Source organism: Coptis chinensis, chromosome 3 (genome assembly GCF_015680905.1).
Source record: "Coptis chinensis isolate HL-2020 chromosome 3, ASM1568090v1, whole genome shotgun sequence".
In the NCBI taxonomy this organism is placed as follows: Eukaryota; Viridiplantae; Streptophyta; class Magnoliopsida; order Ranunculales; family Ranunculaceae; genus Coptis; species Coptis chinensis.
This window is the reverse complement of record NC_141458.1, coordinates 44,384,951-44,403,732: the sequence shown is the minus strand read 5'-3', so window position 1 is coordinate 44,403,732 and position 18,782 is coordinate 44,384,951. Positions and strand designations below refer to the sequence as shown.

Sequence of the window (18,782 nt, the reverse complement as noted above, 5' to 3'; positions counted from 1 at the left end):
TTTCATAGTATTACTCATTGTATAAATGTTTATTGTAGATGATTGATTATTATGCATATATTAGCTTAGGTTTTTGACTTGGTTATTCTTGTTCATAGCTAGTGAGATGTATAGATAATTTGGAGCATGAATAAGGAAACAATAGTTTTCTTTCTTAGTCGTTGTAGTATAGATGAAGTTTGTGAGTAACTTCACTGGAAAACTCTCACGAGGCTATATAACTCGGCCCACTAGGGAATTCCTAGTGGTTTAAGGCCTTGTTGCATATGGTCAATGCAATTGCACTCAGCAAAACGAGAGTAGTTAGAACTCCATTTTTGGTCACTTATTCTAATTTCTCATCTTTGCTTGAGGACAAGAAAAATCCTGTTTGGGGGTGGTTTGATAAGAGCCCAAAACTGTAGTTTTAACCCTGTAACAATCATACTATTAGACCAATTATGTGAGTAATAATTAAGAGTTAACACTGATTACGTGTTTTTATGCATTTCAGGCTTCAAAGTCCATTATGTACAGAAATGTGCCACTTTAGCGAGATAAAGGAGCAAAGGTCGGTTACTAAGGAGTTCCATGATTAAAGGCCAAGATTCAAGAAGATAAAGCCTTTCTAAAGCCCGGTCAAAAGCTAAAAAGTCGACGTGGGCAGAAACAGCACATAAGTCAACAGAACTTCCGAAAGCCGTATCTTTGAACTCAGACCTCGGAATGGGGTCTACCTTATGTCAAAACGACCGGCTCGGAAAGAGATTTCCAATGGTCCAAGCCTTGACCCAATCAGAGTAGCAGAAGTGGACGAAAAGTCTGTTGAAGCCAACTGCAGCTGAAGAGGCCTTTTTGGACTGAAAGAATTGGGTTTTGGGCCTGATTCTCTGGCCCAAAACATGGCTCCAAGCCCATGCACGATTTTTGGATCTGAATGTATAAAAACCAAAGATTCACTCTTTGTTAATGGTAGATAGTTAGACCTAGATTAGAAATTAGATTAGTAGCCTCCATTAATTAGTTTTAGATCTCAGTTTTAGAATTTCATTCCCTGTTTTAGATTAAAACTTTAAATCATTGTTCTTTATTGATTAGATAAATAAAATAGTTATTCTTGTCAATTTCGATTTTTGTCATTTACAATTTATTAGATCTAGTTTAAATTCTTGTTCTTATTTCATTCCTAGTTAATTAATTAGATTTCAATTATTGTTTAATTTAGATTAGTAAAGTTAGAATTTTGATATGATGTGTAGTTATAATTCAATGGGAAATGATGGGTTGATGACTCAAGGCTAAAACCTCCATGATGAAAACTTAGTGGTTTAGTGTAAAAGCGTTGTAGAATCTATTCCACTCTAGAAGGTCGTGATTCGCCATGAGAATGGGTGGGCAACCTCACATGCTAGTTAGTATTTGGTAGAAATACCATGAACACTAGGGATTAGAACTCGAAATTCTTGCCGTAAGAACATAAAAATCGAGATACAAGAATCTATGCTAGGTTATCAAGTTGGATTCGAGGTGGATTCAATTCCCCTCTAATCCTTTATCTAGATTCAAAAACAATCATATTTCCATAGCATTCGTAGTTTAAATTCAAATAATTAATTTCATAGTGTATCGTAGTATAACACCCTTCGTAAAGCTCTCATTAGACTTAAGACCGACTAATTAGACTAGAAAACATTCCATGCTAGAGCACTTTGAGTGGAACGAATTTGTTACTCCACTCTATTTCGATAGATTTGAGAGTAGAAACTTTGATAAATATAGACACGTAAAAAGTTTTAGTTTACTTACGTTTTGAATTTCATCGTTCATTTCGTAGGTAAATTATTTATTTTATCATTTATCAATAGGCAGGTGGCAAGTGATGGTCACAATTTGGTGCCACCTTGCAATAGGAGAAGACACGTACCAATTCAAAGTAGGTGGTTTGAATTGAATTGGCAGAAGTCAAAACATTAATAAGGAAAAGGCAAAAAGCAAATTAAACTAGGAAAAGCCAAAACTTTGTATTTCAAAGTTTTGAATGTCTCAATTAACAAAAAGACAAAACCAATTTAAAGGTTTCACGAGAGACCAACCTATATATATGTAAGGGGGGTCTTCAATATTCCTCCTTCAGTATTTTATACTTTAGCTTATGCATTAGTTAGTTAGTTTATCGTCTGTAGTTTTCATTCCAGAACTTTACATTCCGTCATTTTCTCTTCCACCAATTTCAATACTGTAAGTTATTTCTTCTTAATAAAAGTCATTTCTTGTCAAGTTTAATATTTGTCCTACATTTACTTATTTAATGTATACAGCAAGTTTAATTATTCCTTCAATGACCATGAGCTAATCCCCCCCCCCTCAGGGGGTGGGTTATACTACTCATGTTAGAATCCAGATTGACACTTTAATGTTCTAGAATCACTGCTTAGGAATTAGGTGAAGATTATACATCTGGTCCCAAAATAATTGAGACTGTACAAATTTGGAGTGTTGATGCTCCATAACAGTATCGCGAGAGACCCAAAATGTCTCGCGCGAGCAACTCTCTAGTGTCAGACAGCTCTCCAATTTGTCCTGCTGATGTAGAATCGAACCAGGAGCTGAAATGATATTCCAGAGATGAAATATTAGTTCAACTCCTTATACTAATGCAATGTGACTCAGAGATGTGGGCATTTCGCTAGGGATCAATACTCGACGTCGTCTCGGGTTTGTCTATGAACTCGAGACGAATTAGAGCTGTAGCGATGTGGTAATATAAACTGTTAAAAAATGATTCTTTCATGAGTATGATTAACCCTCTCCCTATTTCTCTATCTTTGTTTATTTACATCGAAATCACCGTTAGTAATTTACATTATTTGCATTACCGTTAATTTAATTAAACCAACAAAAAAACCTAATAACAGTTACCACATTCGTCTATAGATGGGGAGGTTAGCATGATCGAGAGCTTAGCTCAAGACTATTTTAATAACACGTTTCTAGAAAATTGGATGCATAAATTCCTTTCTTTCGGAAGTTCAGATTTTGGCGATGACTCCTATGTAGAGGAAGTCAACGCCCTTTTTGAGTCTACACCTATCTTAGATCCTTCTGTAGCTCCATCTACCGAGTATGAAGATTTGATACCTAAACAAGTCTTCACTATTCATGAAGAGGAACCTCCAGAAGCCTTTATCGACATTCCTCCCACCCCTATGCTTAAACCTCTTCCTTCTGAGTTGAAGTATATTCAACTTGATTCGGATGGTAGTTATCCAGTAATTATATCTTCTCTGTTGTCTGCGGATGAAGAGGCACGTTTGATTAGGGTGATTAGGGAACATCATTCCGCAATTGGTTGGTCCCTAGGCGACATTAAGAGAATTGACCCTAATGTATGCACACATCGTATCCATTTGGAGGATAATGCAAAGACTTCTCGCGAACCACAGCGTTGCTTGAACCCTGCCATGAAAGAGGTGGTCAGGGAAGAAGTCTTACGGTTACTCGAAGCGGGTATCATATATCCCATTTCCGATAGCGAATGGGTAAGTCCCATTCATGTAGCTCCTAAGAAATCGGGGGTTACCATGGTACGTAATGCTAAGGGTGAATATGTTTCCACATGAGCCCCTATAAAATGGAGGATCTGTATTGACTACAGACATTTAAATATCATGACACGAAAGGATCATTTTCCTTTACCCTTTATAGATCAGATGCTCGAACGTCTAGCTGGTCACGCTTATTATTGTTTTTTAGATGGCTACTCTGGCTATTTTCATATTATTATCAATATTGATGACCAAGAAAAGACTACCTTCACATGTCCTTTTGGAACATATGCCTATAAATGAATGTCTTTTAGCCTTTGTAATGCTCCTGGTACCTTCCAGCGGTGTATGCTTCATATATTTAGTGGCATGGTAGAGCGATTCATGGAAGTTTTCATGGATGATTTTTCTATCTATTGTGACTCTTTCACTGACTGCCTATCTAACCTGTCTAAGGTTTAGACACGATATGAAGAGAAGAGTCTGGTTTTAAATTAGGAAAAATGTCATTTTATGGTAAAAAAAAGGAATAGTGCTAGGGCATATAGTATCTAGTGATGGCATCGAAGTAGATAAGGCCAAATTAGATAAAATAGCGTCTCTACATATACCACGGACTATCCATAATATTAGAGCATTTTTAGGCCATGCAAGTTTTTATAGGCGTTTTATCAAAGATTTTTCAAAAATAGTTAGGCCTTTAACTAATCTGCTTTTAAAGGATGTCATCTTTGATTTCAATTATAACTGTAAGCAGGCTTTTGAAACTTTAAAAGCCGCTTTAACATCTGCACCAACTATACAGCCTCTCGATTGGTCTAGACCTTTTGAACTCATGTGCGATGCTAATGATTATACTATTGGTGTTGTGTTGGGACAGAAACTATATAATAAGTCCACTGTTCTTTATTATGCTAGCAAAACCTTAAACGATGCTTAACGAAACTATACAACTATGGAAAAATAATTTTTAGCTGTCGTTTATGCTTTAGATAAGTTTCATCCTTATTTGGTTGGTACTAAGACTTTAGTTTACACGGACCATGTAGCCCTTAGGTACCTTCTCACAAAGAAGGATGCTAAACAGAGATTAATCCGATGGATTCTTCTCCTGCAAAAGTTCACCTTAGAAATTAAGGATAAACAAGGGGTCGAAAATGCAGTTGCCGACCACTTATCTAGACTAACAAATGACGATGATAGTAACTTTGAGTCCATACCTGACTTTTTTCCTGATGAGCATCTGTATGCTATTTTTTCTACACCATGGTATGTTGACATTGTGAATTATTTAGCTTTTGATATTATTCCTGATGTTTGGTCAAGAAATGAACGTAAGAAGTTCTTGGCCAGAGTTAAGCTATACTACTGGGATGAGCCCTACCACTTTAAGTATTGTGCATATCAGATTATTCGTCGTTGTATTCTCCAGTGGGAATATAATGAGGTTCTATTGTTCTGCCATGACAAAGAGTGTGGTGGCCATTTTAGTGGTATGGAAATAGCTGCTAAAGTTCTTCAATGTGGGTTTTATTGGCCTACCCTTTTTAAAGACGCCCAAGTGCATTGCAAGACATTTGTTCGTTGCCAACAATTGGGGCAAATCACCAAACGTAATATGATGCCCTTAAATCCCATTATGGTAGTAGAAATTTTTGATGTATGGGGCATTGATTTTATGGGTCCTTTTCCTATTTCCCACGGTTTTATTTATATTCTTGTTGTTGTGGACTATGTGTCTAAATGGATAGAGGTCATGGCTTACCGTAGTAATGACCATAAGACAGTTGTGTTTTTTGTTATGGAATACATTTTCTGTCGGTTTGGCATTCCTAAAGCCATCATTAGTGATGGTAGAACACATTTTTGCAGCAGAGTTGTTACGTCTCTAGTTAAAAAGTACGGAGTTACCCATAAGGTGGCAACTCCTTATCATCCACAAACTAGTGGCCAGGTAAAAGTCTCTAATAGGGAAATTAAAAAAATATTAGAAACAACTGTAAATCCTGATAGGAAAGATTGGTCTAAACGTCTAACTGATGCCTTATGGGCGTATAGGACTGCTTTTAAAACTCCTATAGGTATGTCTCCCTATAGACTTCTATTTGGAAAACCTTGTCACTTGCCCGTGGAATTAGAGCACCGTGTTATGTGGGCTATAAAAAACCTTAACTTCAATTTTGATGAGGCAGGTGTCAAGCGCAAATTGCAATTAAATGAGTTTGAAGAAATCCGTAGCGATTCTTATGATCTCGCAAAGGATTATAAAGCTAACAAGAAACGTGTTCATAATAAACAAATCTTGCGCAAAGAGTTTGTGGTTGGTCAAAAGGTCTTGCTTTACAACTCCCGTTTGCATATTTTTCCCGAGAAATTAAAAACCCGTTGGTTTGGTCCTTTTTTGGTTACTGAAGTCACCCCTTATAAGGCAATCACCTTGATAAATCCCAAGGACAATAGTACCTTCCAAGTCAATGGCCAACAGTGAAAATATTTTCACGAGTTACTGTCCCCTGATGTGGAGGATGTCCTTTTACAGGACCTTGTCTATGAGGACTGACCTTTGTTGCTTGGTGTAATTCCTTTCACTTCCATATATTGGCAAGTGCACCATTCAGGTAATTGGGCCCTCCTCTGAAGTGTGTGGCTATAAGTACCGGATCCTAAGTTCATGGTTAACATAATTCACATTTTCCACTCTTGCATGTTTTCTCGATTTTTGAGTCATATTTCTCTATGGTGTGAATTATGTCTTTTTTTCTTTATTGTTTTCCCTTAGATTAATCCGTATTCATAAAAAGTAAAAAATATTAAAACCATAAAAATAGAAATCTAGAAAGTCTCGGGAATCTGACTTTAAAAGACCCACATTTTAAAACAAATTTTCAAACTTCGTTGTCAAAAATTTGTTTGGGGATGGGGTGTTGGTCTTTCCATTCTTGATTGCTCCTATTCTTGTTGCTTATGCCGTTTAATCGTATTTTGATTCGAGTTGACACTATCTATGAATATAGATTTCATTTGTTCGCATAACTTATGTCATTCACGCACTTCAAGGCGCTTTCCATCTTTTTATATGTCAACCATCGTTAGAATATAGTGTTTTATGGATCATTGGATTGGAAATTCTCTCCTGATCCGTTTCATAGCTTATTTGCAAAAATCGGGCTATTAACGAGTCGAGAATTTCAGTTTTAAGTTTGCATGCATAAGGACAGAATCGACATTTTTCGAATTAGTTTGGGCTTGGGCCCAAAAATCTCGCACGCATGTGTGTGGCACTTGCGTCTCCTACCCTAAAATTTGATCACGAGTTGTGGTCTTCATCTAGCCTCCATCACCAGCGAAACCAAACCTAAACCATAAATAAAATAAAAAAGAATCCAAAAACCACCGACGCCTTGAGTTTCCCCCACTCCAAATTTGCTAAATACATCACATTCATCTTCTGCAGATCTCCATACCCATTAAACCACCGAAAATTTTATTTTTTTTAAGGAATTTCAATCCAAACCACCACTCAACCCACATGTCGTCCCTTGATAAATTTTACTATCCCCCGCCTTTAACTAACACCAATTTCGAAATCAAAAACAAAATAATGGCCCAAAAACGCAAAATCCTTCCGGAACAAGTTTTCAAAACGGAACATTTTGCACCATTTTACAATGATGAGATGCAAAGAAGGAGGTGGCAAGGGTTTTGGAATAAGGAGACTGATTTTTATCATTCAAATTTGGTTTTGGATTTTTACAAGAAGAGGGAAATTGAGGGTAAGAGGATTTTTGTGAAGGTAAATGCGATGAGGAGAGAAGTTTGTACAGGTATGTTGTCTAAGATTATGGACGTTAATTATAGACACAGCCTCGTAATCATATCACAGTACAAGAATCGCAGTAGGGTGGGATAGAGGCATTGATGGGAGAGACGGCTTTGGAAGGAGAGTACAATGCGAGGTCGCATTGTGTTTGACAGTCGTCTCTGAGAACCAACCAGCTGGTTGTAGCTCATTGGGTTGGTAAGAACATCAATGGCACCTCGAAGGTCAGCAATATCAGTTTGAACTGTCTGCACGTTCTATGGGTATTACAGGAGAAGAGGTATGATTTTTGCATCCTCGACTTTGTGTTAAATATTATTAGAGGCGTTGGAATCCATTTCGCACCCTACCCTGCATTGATTACTATGCTCATGCTGTTATTTGGTGCTAAACTGAAATCTGAGTGGATTATATTGAAATTACATTCAAATGCAAAAATTTATTCGGAATGCATTCAGAAGATGTGGCGATTGCCTGAGGATAGGGTTGTTAATTCAGATGATGATGAGGAAGATACGGCATGTTTCGAAGCCGATGCCTTGGAAAAGGCTACCTCTGATATAGAATGCATGGCATTGATTCATCGTGGCTCAGCGTTCTATTAACACCATTTGTGAAGACATCCGGACTAGGCAAGTTAGCCTCCATCAGAATTATGAGGAGCTCAGGACTACCGTGGAGACCATAGTCCAGCGTGATAAAGAGCGCGAGGAATCCATGAACGCATATCTAGAGAGTCAGCAGAAGTTCCAAGTGGAAGTGCTACGACGATTGTCACCCTATCAGAGTTCTACTTTTGATGAGTCTGAGAGGCATGAGCGTCGTCGGCGCAGGACTGATAACTCGAAACCATCCTCGTCTCGTGGTTTGTAGTATAGTTGTGATGTGTTTAGGAAATTTCCTTTTTTCAATAGAATTTTATTTTGAGTTGTTTAGTTTATTAATTAGATTTGGATTATGTAATTGTTTTGAATATTTGATTGTTAGTTGAAATTTTAATTTAATATTGTTTTTGTCCAAGCATGCGATGATTTTTCCATGAATCCCACCTTCCCGAATTGTTTAGGGGTTGTATTATTATTTTTAGCATTGCTTTTATCCTTATCCACTGTTTTAGAAGTTAATTTTGCAAACTGTGAAAATATGAGTTGTGTGGGAATGTTGCCAAATTTGGTGTGGATAAGATTGTATAGTGTTGTAGTGATGGAATTTCAATGAATAGAATTAGGAAGCTGCTATTTTAATTTCAGACCAAAAAGCTATTGGTTTATATTTAGAACATGCACCTGGTCTATTTCTGTTTTGGTTTTTAGAAATATTATGTTTCCGTCAATTGCCTTAACAATTTGGAAAACTTGTAGAATTCGTTTTAGAAACTAAACCTCTATAAATTATTGATTCACTCTACACTTACAAACCACACCTCTCACTAGCATCTCTCACCTTGAACCTCTCAATTTTTTTCTCTTTTGTTTTTTTCACTTCAGAGCACTCAAGGTATACGGAGCGCGCCCCGCACTAAAGTGCCTGGACAATATGTACAATATGCACTTGTTTTCTAGTAAAAAAATCAAAAATTCAAAAATATAAATAAAAAGTTATGTTATACACTTAGGAATATTAATATTGTTTTCTTTCTCTATGCTCTTAATAATCTAGAAGTTTCATGTTAGCTGTTGCATTAGAATAGTTTTTAGAAACTTAGGTTAATATATAGGTAGTAATCTTTGCATCTTTCTATAAATATATTACATGAGTATCTATGTTTGTATTGACAGTAAGTTTTTAAAATCTAGGCTAGGTTACTTATTCTACAAATCCTGTGAGAATATAGTCTAAAGCCTTATATGAGTGAAATATTTGAGAAATGACACAAGGGTGAAGTAAATTCCGAATAGAGAAATCACATGTCTACTTGCTTGATCACTATGCCATATCCTAAGCGAGAATTTAGGCCTTCTTTGGATCGATATAGCTAGAAATTCAAACCTATGTGAAATTATTTTCCGCTAGTCGCCCCTCTGAGCCTTTCTTTAGCCTTTCATAAACCGCAAATCCTTTAACCTTTTATAAAACAAAATATAAATATAAATCAACCTACCCATCTTTGAATGAGTTTGAGAATAGAGATGAAATGAAGAATAAAGAGAAAGACCTTTGAAACCAAGAATTTGTTAGTTGCTTCAAATAAGAAAAGAAAATAAAGTTTCCATCCAAAGAAAATAAAAATAAAATAAAATAAAAAGTTAAAACTCCAAAAACAGAATCAAAAGAATCAAAAACCAAAAGAAAAGGAAAAAAAATGGCTAAAAATGGAAACAAAGTAGAGAAGCAAAGTAAGAACAAGGTTTTCTCTTAAATACATAATATGAAGACTCTATTATCTCAGACTGGTTCTTTTTGAATATCCATTTCCTTCATTCTTAAACCATCACCTAATCCCTGCAACACCTAATAAAGACTTCTAGCTCAATTAGGAATAGGTTAGTATGATAGTAAGTGGCAGATGTGTTTGATCGACTTTGGCTTCCTTGTGTGTCATTGAGATTGTAAGGTAAAGTGTGCCCACTACACACTGGAGTAGTGAAACTTGAGCAGAAAAATCAGAGTGTTTTTGTCTTGACATTTATGTGAGGACCTACTTAAGGACGATATTCCAAGGTTTCAAAAACGGACATGTTATTGCATTTCATAGCATAGTTCATTATATATATGTTTATTCGTAGATGATTGATTATTATGCATATATTAGCTTAGGTTTCGACTTGACTATTCTGTATTCATTGCTAGTGAGATGGATAAGATATTTGAGAATAGGTAAGGAAACAATAGTTTTATTTCTTAGTCGTTGTAGTATAGATGAAGTTTCTGAGTACCTTCACTGGAAAACTCTCACGAGGCTATAACTTGTCCACTAGGGAATTCCTAGTGGTTTAAGGCCTTGTTGCATATGGTCAATGCAATCGCACTCGGCAAAACGAGATTAGTTAGAACTCCATCTTTTGTCACTTATTCTAATTTCTCATATTTGCTTGAGGACAAGCAAAATACTGTTTGGGGGTGGTTTGATAAGAGCCCAAAATTGTAGTTTTAACCCTTTAACAATATTAATTTTAGATCAATTATGTGATTAATAAGTAAGAGTTAGTACTGCTATCGTGCTCTTGTGTATTTTAGGCATTGGAGTCAATTATGTGAAGAAATACGTCCTTTTTGCGAGATAAAGGAGCAAAGGTTGGTTGCTAAGAATTTCTATGATTAAAGGCCAAGATTTAATGAGAAAAAGCCTTTTCAAAGCCCGGTCAAAGCTGAAAAGTCAAAGTCAACGTGGGCAGAAATAGCACATAAAAGTAAACAGAACTTCTACAGGCCGTATCTTTGGACTCAGACCTCGAAATTGGGTCTACCATATGTCAAAACGACCGCCTCGGAATGAGCTTTCTAATGGTCCAAACTTTGACCCAATCAGAAGAGCAAAAGTGGATAAAAAATCTGTTGAAGTTATTTTCAACTGAAAACCCTTTTGTGGACTGAAGAAATGAGGTTTTGGGCTCGATTTTCTAGCCCAAAATATGGCTCCTAACCCCATGCACGAAATTGTGGATCTAGCCTCTTATATATAAAGAGGATGAAGGCTTAGCTCGGAAGAAACTTAGTTTTTATAATTCAATACTTAGTTAGTCTTAATTTTACAGTTAGTTATTCAAAAACTTAGTTCTAAATTAGTTTTAATTCAGTTTTAAATCATTAGACTTTTTCAATTAGATTAATAAAGCAATTATTTTTCTTTCAATAATGTTTTGTTCTTATTGTTCTTATTTTATAAATGATAGTTTGATGACTCAAGGCTAAACCTCCATTAGAGGGGTTTAAGGGAGTCTTGATGAAAACTTGATTGTATTAGTATAGATATAATTATGATAATTTATTCCACTCTAGAAAGTAATTAGTTCACCATGAGAATGGGTTTAATTGCTTCACAATGCTAATTATTAATTGCATGTCTCTACCAACTAATTCCCCTAATTCATTCTCATATTGTCATATTAGTATTGAATTGCCGTCGTTTGATTTATATCATTTCTACTAGTATTAAATCACCGTCTTAGCATAATTTCATTTCATTACTCTCATCGATTTTGTTAGAATACATGAACTAGGAAACATTACATTGTAAACGAGATAGGAGTGGAACGAATTCTCTACTTTAAATATTGCATTGATAACGAGAGTAGAATCTTGATACATTAGCGTAAATTTCATTTAGTTTTACTTATTCTTGAGTTTAATTAGTTAAGTCTAGGTAAAACTACATTTTTTATGTTTATCACCTACCCTTTAATCTCTTTCAATTTTTACTTTATTTTTCGTCCAAAATTTCTTCGTGTTTTCTTACTGATAATGTAGAGCATGCACGCGCTCTTGATTGGCCTGTCTGAAGCGCGCCTTGCACTTGTGATCCAGTAAAAAGTCTACCCGTAATTAAAAAAAAAAGTGCAAATCACGACCCGCGCCTTGTCTTTCCTATTTCATAGCGTGCCCGCACTCAAAGAAATTCTACACAGGTTGAGTTTTTTTAAGGACTTTACAATTCAGTTCGGGGACTTAGGACAGTACCCGTATCGTGTTCTAGTAGTATAAGAACATGCTCCAAGGTTGTTGAAGGCGCTATTTATTAGCATAGCACGGGCACTTCCAAGTTTCAACTAACAATCCCATTTCTTAATATTACCATATTGTATATTATTGTTTGCATGTTTGGCACATATATATGTATCAGTGGACGTTGTTGCATGCTTAGCATCTAGCTATATATGAGTGTACTGTTTTGTTCAATAATTTGAGTTTGTCATGAAAGAGGAGAACATTTCAACGAGAGTTAAAATATGAGTTGGGTAAGTTGTTTCTAAACCCTTCGAGATGAAACTGCTCTCTATATGACATTCGCAATCTCACTGAATAATAACGAAATCAAATTATTATGCAAAACACGTGTCATTTAGAGTAGTATATTATTATGTATATAATACGTTGCATATTTAGCTTTTACGTATGTGATACGTCTTTGCCTATCAGTATATATATGTATACGTAATATATATTTGTCTATTAGCATCCATATACATATTACTGATGTATATTTGCTTGTTAGTATAGAAGTATATATAGATAATACATCTTTGCCTATATAAATATATATATATATATATATATATAATGTATATATATATATATAATGAGTCGAATCTCTTCATATACTAACATCTATAGCTACATCTGAGTGGACTATGTTTGCATGATTAGATTTTATATGCATATTTAGTAACTTACACATGAAATGAAAAAAATAATAAAAACCCAAAAAAATATATAAAAAATATATAAAAAAAAAAATATAATAATAATAATAATAATAATAATAATAATAATAAATATTTTGTACCTTTATCCTATGCATAATTTGTAAATAATTTTTTTTAAAAATCATAAATCATAATCATATTCCAACAGCGTCTAGGAAACTTGAAAGATTGAGATTCTCTAATTAAAGAACGTGCTTGCACGGAAAACCTCCCTCATATCTCTCATGTGACCTGGCTGTTAGTTTATGCACACGTATTTCTTGCTTCACAGCTATATTAGCAAAAGCATAGGCCTACGTTGTTCACTTCTAATTCTTACGTAAATGATAAAATTCATGTAAAAATAAGTTCTTTTTCTGCCTCAAATTTAATTTTATGCTTGCATGAGATTAAGGTCTGGTAATAATAAAGAATTTGAATATACTTATCGTAGGAGAAAATACGATAAGCAATTGCATAATTTCTCACCTTAACAATGTTCTTCATCTGTTAATAGAAATCCTCAAAATCCTTTGTCTCCATTAACTCCATTCGTTATGGCCGATGAACCTCCACCAACTGAGAAGCCCCTTTTGGACTTCTATACTGCCTTACAGAAAGGACCTTCTTCCTGCATCAAACTCGAGGATATTGCAGGTGATTTTCGAATCGCCCAACTTTTTTGGATTGTTACATCTTTATCATAGTTTAAACCATGAGAAACCGTACAATCACCTTCGTAGGATTCAGTAAGTCACCACCACTTTCCAACATCCATGTCTCCAACGAACAAGCCTTGCTGAGGTTGTTTCCTTTAATCTTAGCTGAAAAATCTTCAGTTTGGCTAGCAGGACAACTGCCACAATCCATCGACACATGGAACAAAGTTGTGCAATCTTTAATGGTCAAATTCCGCACTCAGAAGAAAACTACTGAAATGCTTCAGAAAATCCAATTCTTTCGCCAACATCCTCATGAATCGTTTACCGAAACATGGAGTCGATTTACCGATCTTCTTTTGGAATGTCCCCATCATCAACTTGACATTGCTGTCCTCGTCCGTTCATTCTTTAATGGCCTTTCCAATCACAAAAAAGAAACACTTGATATTATGAACGGCAGTTGTTTCATGGTCAAAGGGGCTACTGATCGAGGCATACAATTTTCTTGAAAAACAAGCTTCGAAAGGTACCCATTGGGGTAACATTGATACTTCAAGATCATCTCAAGATACTACTCCTAAAGTTACATCTATGTTTGAGGTAAAACCTGATCAAGAATTAAAAACTCTGATTGAATCCCTAACCAAGAAGGTCGATGCTCTCGCAGTTCAAGTAAACGATCAAAAACCCAAACAGGTCATAAGCGTTAACAATCCCCATGTTTTATTTGCCTAAGTCCTGACCATCATGATGCATATTGTCCCTTGTTATATGACTCCACTGCCCAAACATCTGAAGAAGCTTGTGCATTCAACACCCCTAATGCACCATGGAGACAACATCCAAATCTCTCTTGGCGACCAAATACACAGCAGATGGCTCCTCTAGGTTTCGCTAATCTGCCTGTTCGACCATCCACCAACTATACTCCATACCGTCAAGGGAATAATTAGCAGTACCAACAAGGTCAAAATCATGTTCCAAGCAATTCAAATCCTACCTACCAAAACAACCGCATCCTTGTTCCAATGAATCAAAGTTACGGATATCATCCTCAGCCCACCAACAATAACCGTGAACTCGTTCTTGTTGCTCCACCTGTGCAACCTTCTGCTAATAAGATGAGTGAGACTTTCCTTGTGTACATGAATCAACAATCTCAAATCCTAACGTCTATCCAACAATCTCTTCAACTTTTAGCGTAAGATAAGAGTCAAAAGGGCGTGTTTCCTAGATAAGCAGTTCCAAACCCTAAGCCAGCAAATACTGCCTTTGACCTCAATAATGCACCAGGTACAAGTAATCCAAACCAAGGTGAGGTGAATGCGGTCACTACTCTTCATTCTGGCAAAACCGTAGATAATCAAATACGTATGCCAGATGATCACCCAAATACAGTTGAATCTCTTAATGTACCTATTTCTGATGTTGAACCTACACGGGAAGCACCATTTCCAACCCAGTCATCATCCACCACATTGAGAAACGAGCAAGCTGATCCGTATACCAAATTCAGACCAAAGGCACCGTTTCCTGCACGTTTGGCAAAGAACAAACCTAATGAAAAATTTGATGAGATTCGAGAAACGTTCAAAAATTTGACCATCAACTTACCATTTCTCGATGCTCTCAAACAATTGCCCAGACATGCTAAGTTTCTTAAGGATATGTACACTACCAAAAGATGAACACAGGTTCCTTAACAAGCATTCATCACCGAACAATTCCCTTCCATGACAGAGTTCCATGTTATAATAAAGTAAAAGGACCTAAGACGACCCACCGTTCCTTGCACTTTGGGAGACAAGTACACAGCTACTGTACTTTTAGACCTTAGAGCAAGTGTTAATTTACAACCCTACTATCTGTTCAAACAGTTAGGTCTTCATGAGCTAAAGCCTACAACCATGACCTTGCAGTTAGCTGATCTCTCTATCAAACATCCTAAAGGAATTATTGAAAATGTCCTTGTCAAGGTCCAGGATTTTTATTATCCCATTGATTTTGTCATTCTGGACACGGACGTTGCATATGACTCCATTCCTATCATCCTAGGGCATCCATTTCTTGCAATGGCAAACACCCTCATCAACTGTCGTGATAGTTCCATGACCATGTCCTTTGGAAATCTCACTGTGGAAATAAATGTTTTCAAACTGATGCCACAAACTATGGATGGTGAGATCAACATGATCACCAGTTTAGTTGATGTCTTAACTCCAAAATTGGTACCCATTCTTCTTATGAAGGACGACAAAAATCACAATTTCTTTGCCGACTTCACTATCGAGGATATTGAAGATTTCCTTAAGGATGCACATACTTTTGTAGATAAAGATTATCGTGTAAGTCCAAACAAGCTGGATGATGAATACTTTGAATTCTTGAGAGCCTATGATGAGTTACCACCTGTAGAAACCCAACCACCTTCTATCACCACGATTTCCCATTCTCCGCCCTTTCAACAGAACCTTGAGTTTGCACTCGACTTTCTCACATCTCCCGTTCTTCACGAGTTTTTAAATCCTTCTAGCGAGAATGGCATACCCATGAACAAACCATGGGAGCATTTCTTTTCCAAATACGAAACAGTATAGCCCCACTCATTCAAAGAGTTTAGTGCTAAACACACTTTCTCATTCCTGCTGAAACATCTACATCCTAAGTGTGCTTTACGAGCATGATTTTTTTCATCATCATCTACTCGCATACCGTTCCGTTTGAGAAAAACCAAAGTGCACGCTCGTTTAGGTTCTTGGCCTACTAAACCTCGGGGTAACTAATCTTGGTGTCTGAATATATTTGGGGGTGAACAATGTGTTAGTTGGATAGACCCACGACTTTTTCGATTGTTAATTTATGATAAATAGTTAATTGAGGACCCCACATAGTTTAATTAAGTCTTGAGAATCTGACTTTAAACGACTCATTTTTTTTCTTTCGGTGTACTCCATTCCATTCTTATATAAAGGGAGTGTATCATTTTGGTACCCATGCCTTCCTTTCATTTCTTCTCTAAATATTATCTTGGAGTGAGTGGTTGCAAGCGCCGGAACCGTAGTCCACGACAACTCTATTTCATAACTGAGTATAAATGTCTTCTGATAATAGAGCAAACGTTCTTTCTAGTACACGATGGGTACCCAAAATTTCCCTTCCTTCCTTCTCTACCATTTTCTACTCTCTTCCTTCTGACATTCAGCTCTTCATTCGGTGTAAGTCTCACCCATCGTAGATAGATAATGGTCATAGTTCTTTTGCTCGTCAACATAGTGTGCGAGGGATGGGAAGGTCTATGCGTTGTCAAATGCTTATTTGCCCCGGTCTTCAACTGCTAAGAGATGTTTGCCAGTACAAGGTGTACACTTACCTCACACCAGCGGAGCGGGATCAACTTCATCACCATGACATTTATCCCACGGGATGGGAATAGTCTTGAGGATCTAACTCTAAAAGACTCAACCTGAGCAATAAAACCCCTAAAAGGTGAAGCCATAGTCTGGTTCGATTAGGTTCGTTTATGAGCCGACACGAAAGTTAAGATCATCTCGATTGAAAAAGGGTTCTATAACCGTAACAATGATGGTAACACGTTAATCTTCCCTTGTATAGTTTAAAAAAAAATTATGATGACCAGCGTTCGTCAGCTAATGGATGTCTGATAACGGTCATAACGGTCGTTAGATAATGGACGTCAGTTAACTATCATATACTAACATTCTGCTAACCGTCCTTTACAAACGGTCAAATAACGGTCTTATCCTAACAGTCGAGTTCAACGGCTCTGCCCAACAGACAGGTCCAACAACCATATCACAATGTCACTCTTCTCTTCCTATAAATTTGTGATCTTCATTTCCCCTTTCCCTCACCACATTTTATCCCCTCCTAATCTCATATTCTCACCCTCTCCACCATTTAATATCTCCATATTCTCATTTAACTTCGGTTTCATGGATAAATTAGAGAAGATGTATAAGCAGGACATTAACAATGCAATTATGGTCTTCGGGTTGACGCTTTTTATCGTTGTCATGTTGTTGATGTGACATCTAGTTATAACAAATATCTAGACCTATGTAACTTTCGTTCTTTCCTTCTCTTTGTTGTTTTTTTTTTTGTAAATACATGTGGTGTGTTTAATAAATTCTCACAAATTGTACGTGTTACGTATTAATTTGATAAATTCACTATGTTTATATTTGTGTGTATTACTTGTATTTTTGCCTTAAAAAAACCATTAAAAAAACAAATAAAAAACTCATAAAAGCAAAGCAAATTGAACTTATTCTGCTCAAATACAGTCGCACACGCTACTCTGTAAGCTCCAAACAGCTTCTGCTATTGAGGTTTGCGCCATCAATTCAGAATATACATGTTGGTCTAACTACCTTGTGAAGTCTTCTTCCATATGTTCTACCTCATTACAAAGCCTCGATCTTCGTCTAGGGAATCTGACATTAAAAGGCCCATCTTGAAAAAATTGATTTTTCACGTACATACCACATAAAAGTGTTCAGACAAAAGCACATGTCTCATTTGTTGTGTTATCCCTTTCCTATTGTGCGATATTTGATTGTATATATTTGTTTGTTTTCTTTGATTGGTGTGATATTTTCAACTTTCTTTTGGCATGTTGTGTATTGTGCTCGACTCACTTTTTGCCGCAGTGTTAGCTGAATTTTTGCTTAAGCTTCTAAGGTATTTTCTTTCTTCATCCCTTGACACTTTGAGGACAAAGCATCCTTTTCTGTTTAGGGGTGGTTAGAACCTTCCGCAAAAATTTAGCATATTTAGGTTGTTTATAGTTTTCTTTTCTTTTCTTTTCTTTTCAACGTATTTAGTGACAAAGTCTTGTTTCCTTTTCTGTGACGAAAATTGTCTAGAAATCTCACCTAAACACTAGGATGAGAAATTGTTCTTAGAAATTTATGTTAATTTATATATAATAGTTTTTACATCTTTTCATGAGCATTCATACACTGAATGTCATTGATTGTACATAGCAGTAAGTTTCTGGGACCCACGGTTGGACTACTTAAATTACCAATCCTGTGAGAATCTAACCAAAAAGCCTCGATATGTGTGATATATGAGTGATGACATAGAGGGATAGTTTTTCCGAGTAGAGAAACTAACGCGTCTACTTAATTGATCACTGTCCGAATCTTAGGCGAGAATTTAGGCCTTCTTTGGATCGACATAGCCAAAAATTCATACCTATTACAAATTTTACTGCTAGTCGCCCCACTAAACCTTTCATCAAACTTTTCATTTTCACCAAAAATTCTTTGCCTGTCTATTAAACCAACTAAAATGAACCCACCTAAATGATGAGTATGAGAAATAGGAAGAAATGTGGAAAAATAAAGAGAAAGACTTGTCCCAAATCAAAATCAGCTACTTGCTTTAGAAAAAAAAAATAGAATTATGT

At 36.1% G+C, this 18,782-nt stretch overlaps 1 protein-coding gene across 1 annotated transcript in view; it reads left to right on the top strand.

The window, feature by feature from the left end:
- LOC147509756 (uncharacterized) overlaps positions 1-7,949 on the top strand; it is a 55,513-nt gene extending 47,564 nt beyond the window's left edge. Inside the window, exon 6 of the mRNA XM_086597909.1 lies at positions 7,617-7,949. Within this exon, the coding sequence (XP_086454035.1) occupies positions 7,617-7,949 (333 nt within the window). The remainder of the gene's footprint in view (positions 1-7,616) is intronic.
- Positions 7,950-18,782: the final 10,833 nt, after the last annotated feature.